This window comes from Ipomoea nil, unplaced genomic scaffold, assembly GCF_001879475.1.
Source record: "Ipomoea nil cultivar Tokyo-kokei standard unplaced genomic scaffold, Asagao_1.1 scaffold1834, whole genome shotgun sequence".
Taxonomy (NCBI): Eukaryota; Viridiplantae; Streptophyta; class Magnoliopsida; order Solanales; family Convolvulaceae; genus Ipomoea; species Ipomoea nil.
The window spans coordinates 4,919,437-4,927,616 of NW_017618262.1; the positions used below are offsets into that span (position 1 = coordinate 4,919,437).

General features: G+C 34.7%; 1 protein-coding gene across 1 annotated transcript; it reads right to left on the bottom strand.

Annotated features, from left to right (window-relative positions):
* Nucleotides 1–4,881: 4,881 nt before the first annotated feature.
* On the bottom strand, nt 4,882–7,944 carry LOC109192985 (RHOMBOID-like protein 1). The gene is made up of 6 exons (XM_019343724.1): nt 7,379–7,944; nt 7,058–7,221; nt 6,345–6,508; nt 5,980–6,239; nt 5,740–5,857; nt 4,882–5,471 (listed from the first exon to the last, which is right to left on the bottom strand). The coding sequence occupies exons 1-6, from the start codon at nt 7,726–7,728 to the stop codon at nt 5,340–5,342; spliced, it is 1,188 nt and encodes a 395-aa protein (XP_019199269.1). The 5' UTR covers nt 7,729–7,944; the 3' UTR covers nt 4,882–5,339.
* Between the last annotated feature and the right edge of the window lie 236 nt (nt 7,945–8,180).

Here is an 8,180-nt window from a genome sequence, read left to right on the forward strand (position 1 = left end):
CTAGCATATTATCTTAGGAAAAATGACGCTTTTGACCCTCAATTATTTTACTTTTAAAAATTTGACCCCTATTAATTGATTTGAACAAGTTTAACCCTTTAAATGTTCATGATATATTTGATCACTCATATTATATAATTAAAATTATTTTAAATAATTTATATAATTTATTTATTCAAAATTAAAAATACTTTTTATTATAAATAAATACATAAATTTTAAAAAAAAAAAATTAAAAAATAACTTTTTACGAAAACGGAGACGGTCATGGCCGTGTTCATTGATGTTCTCATCATCCATGAAACAACATTAACCCCAATCAAAACAATTCTAATTAGATTCTCAAAAATAAAAAATAATAATAAAAACAATTCTAATTATATAACATGAGGGACCAAATGTGCTACATTATGAACAATTAAAAAGTTAAGTTTGTTCAAATCAATTGACAAAGGTTAAATTTTCAAAAGTAAAACAATTGAAGTGTTAAAAGTGCCGGTTTCCCTTATTCTTATATACTAGTTTTACATGTGTATTGTGCGAATTGGTTAATACCCAATATTTATATTTAAATAAGTATTCGAAAGTATATCAGATTATATAGAAAAGTTCATACATTTTTAATTGAATGTCAAATATGTTTATTTAAGTATGTAACTCAAAGTATATGAATGCAATATAATATACGAGCTGAGATTCATTATAATTGTCACTAATATAAATGTTTGTAACTTTGTAAAATTGATAGTCTAAAAACGATAGTCTAAATAAATACTATTTTTTGTTTGAATGTTAATAAGTATTCTTAATTCTCTTTTGAGTAGCATTGTCATTGCCTTCATCTTCACTGTTTGTCCTCTTTTTTTTCTTTTTTTCTTTTTTTTTTTTTTGTATAGTGTGTTATTTGCAATTGGGATACTATTGAATTGGTAGTATAGATGACAACGTGATGCAATGAGATTATGGTGTAGGACGCTGTGGATTTTTTATTGGATCTTAGTTGTACTATGAACTCTTGATCTTGCAATCGTTTGTTGATATTTTGCAGTGATAGTTTTTTCCCTACATGTTTCATGTATACGTATTAAATAAAATATTAATATTTATTATTTGTATAAGGTTCATGAATCATGAGTAGTACTTCCTATTATATTTTCATAACGTGTTTACTGGATAATAACAACAATTATTCTGTAGGTAGTTTGAATACTGATGCTACAACTTGTCCAGCTTCATAAATAATTTCCACATCTATTTTGCACTTGTTCATTTTCAAGTTCATAAATTTAGAATTAGTAAGAATGTGTGTAGTACTTGATTTTGTGTGCGTGTGTTTTTAAATTTTTTTTTTATTGAATTGATACTAATCTTGGAGTTAAATCATTTTACACTTTGTCGGTAAATTTTTTTTAAATAGTGACTACATCCTATATACCAAGTATTTTTGTTGTGAAGGTTGATGCTGATTTTGCCTGTAATCTAAGCATGTTGAGTCTAGAAGATTAAATGAATTGTAAATTTATATTAGTTCTAATATATTTAATGAATTCACAAGAAGTATTTTAGATACAAGATCAGTGAATAAATCAATTGTGGCTATTTTGAAATTCTTTTTTTTTTCTAGGTTTACCAAATTGATTTCAACATTGTTGTAGTCTCGACATCTTTTCAATGCATCAAGTGTGTTACAATGTTCTATTGCCCTACACTGACAGTTTTAATAATGAGTTTTAAATATAGCTACGTAATATAATGATATAATTAACATTAAGATTTACATATTATTATCAACATAAAAGCATACAAGTCCCTTTATGTGTTTTGATCATGGTTCATTTGGTTCAACAATTATTGTGGATTTATGGTTAAATAAATTCATAATTTAAGGAATAAGATTGATAAAGTAGTAAAAATTTAAACATTTTAAATATGATGTAGTTCAAAGATATTACGAAATAGTTTTACGCTTCAATTTGTTAGGTTATTTGAATACTCTCTTCGTCAACAAATCTCCTCAAGTAGTTAATATTTTTTTTTTTTCTGTAAACAGAAGATGGTGTAAAACCCGTGGGTGAGGACTAAGCGCCTAGCTATGCAAGGCACTAACAAACCACATCTGCACCAGCGTTATCCTCCCACAAAACGTCCTCAAGAATCTCCAATTTGTCCAGCAATTCTCTCGCCCCAAGCTCGTGGAGGAGGGCTGTTGCGGCAAGGCGATCTGCAGCCTTGTTCTGGTTTCGTGATATATGGTCAATCGCCAAGGCCTGGAAATGCTGAACCTCATGAACACAAAGCTGTAGGATGTTGCATCTGATGTCTTCCCCATTTCTTAAAGCGGAGAAGCTCTGAACGGTCCCCAGGGAATCACTTTCGATGATGAGGTTTTACACCCCCCATCTCGCTGCCATCCGCATGCCTATAAGAATCGCCCAGCGCTCCGCATGGTCAGCTGAACAGGAGCCCAGATTGCACGTGAAACCTCTCTCCCAATCTCCCTGGGAATTGCGCAGAATACCCCCGCAGCCTGCTTTAGATCTTGCGCCTTTGCAGCACCCATCCACATTCAGTTTTAGCCATCCGGTGTCCGGCCTCGTCCACAACCTCTGCACTATCGTGCTCCGGCTTACAGCTCTCCCCGGGCTCCATTTCCGTCGAAAAGCTTCCGCGATTTCCCTCCTCTGGGCATTTACCCAGGATATCTTTTGGTCCAGCGCTGTGCTCCGGCCGTTGAAGATCTTATCGTTTCTCCAGCGCCAACACCACCAAATGCATATGCCAAAAAATTCTGGCCAATCTTCTGCTTCACTTAAGCCGTGAGAAGCTCGAAGGTTCGCACTAAGCCAATGTTCCCAGTTCAAGGCCTGAACCGCCGCCCTCGCTTGTCTTCCTCAAGTAGTTAATATAATTGAGTTCAAACTATTTTATTTTCATTATATTAAATAAAATACTTGGTAAATAAATATATAACATTATTTTGGACATGTTTGGTAATTGCAGATCCACCAAAATTTTGACAAATCCACAATTTTAGCATTTTGACCAAAGTCAAAATGCTAAAATCTTTGTTTGGTAATTAAGCAATTTGTCACAACAATTTGCTCCCAATTGTCACCAAAAACCAAACCGCTACAAATGTAGCGTTTAACTTTACATTTTGAGATAAAATTTCCCAAAACATCCCTATATTTATTTATTTTTTTTTAAATAATTGTACTGGTAACCAGGCTCCTTTAATATAGAGCCATTTTAGCTCCTTACTAAAGGAGCCCGACTCTTTAATTACTGCACATCAACGGATGGGCAGAGTAATTTCATGGAGCCTTGAGACTTTTATCTTCTTTTTACATGTTAGCTGATAATCTAAACAGCTAATGTGTGTGGGTGGGGGATGAATCATGTGATAACACCTCTTATTATAAGAAGCGTGGATACATCCACACTTATAAAATGAATCTTGTTTTTAAAAAATTTTAAATAATTATAAAATTAATACCATATTTTTTTAATTAAAATCCTGAATCATTGATTAGCTATGATTAACGGCTAATATCAATCTTTACTCTTTACTTTGACACTCGTCCACACATGTTTGTTGAGCACTTTACTTGTCTCATTGGCACGATTTATCTTTTTTTTTTTTTTTTTTTCACCCAAAACCAAAATTTTGAGATTTTGCAATTCATTCATTTTCATTGATTGAAAACTTCAATAAAGATTTGTAAGTCAACATAGAAACCTCCATTGGAGGTGGTCTAAGATGGATACAAAATTTTTGCAATTTCCTTTTGTATGGAAAATTGTTTAATTTTGCAGTTTTGAAAGTGAATAAAAATTTAATTTTTACTAATTTCATTGAATTAAGTTTTATTTTTGACAAATATTATGAATCTAAATTGTAGTTTCGATTTAAACATATATTCTTTCAGTGCATGTTAAATTTTGTTTTAAAGGAGTAAAAGTTCGTGTCCGAGATATTATTTCAATTAACGTACTTTAATTTATCAACAAATTAATTTAATTTTTTATAAGATAAATAAATAAATTCTACCCTTTATCAATTTAATCAATTTGTGTGCACATTAAAAGCTAAATTAGAAGTTACAAGGCATTAATGATATTAAGGCGTTATTTAGGAATTAATTAATTAATTAATGGCACAAGATTAAATTACATAAATGGATGTGAATTCCTTACAAATCCAGAGACTCATTTAAGTATATGTTTCATGCATGCAAAGAAATCGTAAGTTGCCAAGTTTCATTACCACAAATACATGTATAAATGAATCAACCTGGAGGGTGTAGTTGGGTCTCATTTATTCGTGGACTACCATGTGATTAGTTTCGATACCAAATTGAAATGTGTGTTTCATCTCAACCAAAAATTTAAGTTGATAGTTGGATTGCACATTGATATTTATATATTACATGTTGAGCATATAATATAAACATATATGTGCAATCCAACTAACATATTAAATTTTTACTTTTTATCTTCATTACTCTTCATTACTAAGTAATCTTGTGCTTGCCATTTTTTATCTTCAAATTCCTCATTAATCAAGCCAAACAAGGATTTTGCGATAAGATCAAAGTAGCATATATATGAAGATTCTGGGAGCGAATTTAGAAAATTTTTACAAAGTAATCCTTTAATAATTTAGAAATTCAAAATAAATTGTTAATATTAACAAAATCTTGTGTCCTGACCAATAAAAAAATGGATTTAAACTGTCACTTTCAACATAATTAAAAAAAAAAAAAAAAACTTGTAAAAGATAATCATCCATTGACTGAGTCCACAATTTAAAAATAATTAATGAACTAAAATAGTCATTTTCCCAATAAAATACATAAAGTACGTGCCACAATTACAAACCAAGATATTTGAAGTCCATTAATTTATCATTTTTTTCATTGAGTGTGGACATATATATACACTAATTACAAAGTAGCAGTACGTGAAGTTGGAATCAATACAAGCATTTTTACATGCTAAAAAACAATGCAGTAAACTGGTATCACAGCTTTTGTTACAATACTTTTAGACTAGCTACACAGCAAACACAATAAGCATTTGTATAATCTACTGAGCCTGCTCAGTTTCTCGTCCAAGAAAACAATTAACTACAGATCATCACGAAACTGCAGATGTATACACATTCCATACTTGTCTCTCTCTCTCTCTCTGTTGTCAGAAAGAGCGAGGTTAAAATTCGTGTGCTGAGATCTTTCGTTTGCTGTTAAGGATGATATCGAGCTTCCATTCTTGGACCGCCCTGCAAGCTGATACATATATATATATATATATATATATATATATATATATAGTATTGATCAGGTGCAGAGTTCAGCGCATAGCTTGTCGATCTCTGCAGAAGAGTTGGTGGCGTTTGGCAAAAAGAAAACTCCGGTCTTCTTTTTTGACACGCATGACAAGTGCACCTCTTCCCCGTCTATGATGGATTGCTATCAGTAAAAAGCGAGAAATATTATATTATCAGCATCGAGTACAATCATGTATATACTTTTTTCAAGTGCAACGCAGAATCATATATGATGGTGCTGGTGTTGATCAATGCCTAAGAAATATTTTCTTATATTTATCTGATCCAGATCTACCAACAGGTTTGATGATCCTAGTTGATCACTGAAGTTGAGGTTTGATTTTCCGACAAAATGGGTGAACAAAATACTAGGAATCAATGTGAAGGTACGAGGTGGGAGAACATGTTACCAAGCAAGGTGCATTGCAGTTCCAAAGTGGGGTTGGATAACATTTCAAATAATGGCACCAAGAGCAGTATTCATTGCCATCTAAACCGTTGAGTAGCAATACCATGCCTCCTGCAAATCTGCAAAATGGAAAGATCAACTTTTTACTAAAAATTCAAGATTTTCAATGGTTCTTTACAACAAGGAGCATAGTTATAGTTTTAATTTACTCGGAGAAGATGGTGTTAGGAAGCTAGCTTACCCGACAATGAGGAGTATCAAAGAGGAGATTAGGAAAATGTACTGATAAACCTTGTACTTGCTCTTTTTGGAATTTAAAAAGTAGCCAGGAGGGGCAGTTTTTTGGCTGACATATCCAAACTGAGGGCGGATCAGAAGGACAAATCCGAGTAAATATCCAGCCAAAAATCCCCCCAGATGTGCAAAGTTATCGACATGGGGGAGAATCCCGACAGCTAGATTTATCAGAATGATGAGAATGAGAGTCAATAGTGTTGCCAACTGATGATTACAAAAGAACCATGTAAGAATAACAGTCCATTTCTTGAAATACTGCTGGGGACAACACATAGCGACTCAAAATCAGAGGTACTATATAGTATATACCTTATTCTCGTATATGGTCCAATTTGTGAGCAGTTCAGACAGCATAGCTCCAAGTAAACCAAATAGGGCACCAGAGGCACCAACTGAGACATTGCTTCGCACAAAAAGAGCAGATGCCAAGCTCCCTCCGATACCAGACAAAATATAAAGCAAACCAATCCTTACTGCAAGATGGACACAATATATAGTAACATTATTTTCAGTTAACTGTTTTTTAAGGATGCCAGAATCAACATAAAGTTTCAAACTTTAGTGGAAACCACACTCAAAACTGTGAATAAAAGTTGGTGGTTAAGTTGTTGAGTAGGTAATTACAAGTTCAACTCCACAACTTATTGACCGACTTTCTTGGTTTGTGCAGGTTAGCTACAGACAACCTAGGCTGGTTTAACTAGTTGTTGACTAAGGTCACAAGACGGGGATTATCCCGTGCACATCTCTCATGTAGTGGCTATCACAAATTCGACTCCCATGAGCGGTCTATTGGCCTTTTGCCAGCTATGAACAACCTAGACTGATTTATTTCATTATTGTCTTTTTGCCCGCTAAGGTCATAAGACGGGAACCTCAAACCTATTGGCCTTCTAGGTTTGTGCACCTAATTGTTGTCTTTTGTTGGCTAAGGTCACAAGCGGATTTCCTAGGAATTCCAAAAAAAAAAAAAAAAAAAAAAAAAAAAAAACTGCTGGTACTATATAAACTTTCTGTCATACCAAACCCGAATTCCTGCTCAAGCCGGATGCCGACGAATAGAAGGCTAACCATGTTAGCGGCAAGATGGAAAACACCGGCGTGTAACCACATACAAGTGACCAACCGCCACCATTGGTGTTCTTCTACGACCATTTTCACATCCAAAGCGCCCAAATTTCGCAGCCTGCATAAATTTGTAATATATATGCAAAACTTGAAAAGAAGATAGGCAAATTAAAGGAGAGTAGGAAGAAATTTCAATGAGGAAAAGAAACAAACAATAGAAGTGCATGGGTAAGAGAGACGTATATAGGGCGGAAAACGCAAAAAAGGGGACTCACGTAAAAGAGGAGGGGCCAAGCAAGGGGTTTTGATGGAGGGTCTGGAAGGCGAAGCGGCCAAGGTAGGAAGTCCCGAAGCAAACCCCGGAGTTTTTGGGGCAATTATTGGCGTACATTGAATACACAAAGAAACCAATGTTGGCGAAGATAATGAGAGGGACGAGCCATGGGAACCATTTCTTGAAAGGCTGGTAAGCGCTTGGAGGAGGCATGGGTGGGTTATGGCCGTGATTGCGAGGCCGGCGGGCACCCGGTGGGGGAGAAGGCTGAGGAGAGTCAGTGCGACGGGGGGGCTGGACCTTGATCTGAACTTCGGACTCCGGCGAAGAGCCCGTTGGAGTCCTCCCCATCGCAGAGGAACCAGCAAAAAAGATGAACAGCAGATGGCAGGTGAAGGGTAAGGGTGGTGACTGGTGATGGGGAGAAACGAGGGGAGGAGGTTTCTTTAGCTACAAATATCCAGTGGGTGATCTAGATTGGAGTTCGGAAGTGTTCCCCAAGATGATCGAGGAAAACAGGGGAAAATGTTGTTTAAACCAACAATGGCTCGTGATTCATGGGGATTTTCATTTACACTTGTGTTTGCCTTATTTTATCACACCACCTCACCTGCCTACAAATTTGTTAAGACATTATACGATGAGAGCGTTTAAGCTTGCACCATACTCAAATTAATCTTAATTTTATAATTAAGGAGCAAAGTTAATTTTTTGAGCAAATACTAATTTTGATCCCACGAGTATTAGCAAAATGACAGTTTTAGTCCACATGTTTAATTCCTACCAATTTTCATCCACGACTA

Bases quoted from the DNA above. Each gene is read 5' to 3' on its own strand.
- LOC109192985 (XM_019343724.1), bottom strand. From the start codon at position 7,728: ATGGGGAGGACTCCAACGGGCTCTTCGCCGGAGTCCGAAGTTCAGATC. The intron at 5,858-5,979 runs GTAAGCTAGCTT...TCCATTTTGCAG, and splicing joins TTGATACTCCTCATTGTCGG to ATTTGCAGGAGGCATGGTAT. The intron at 5,472-5,739 runs GTAACATGTTCT...TTTTACTGATAG, and splicing joins ACTGCAATGCACCTTGCTTG to CAATCCATCATAGACGGGGA.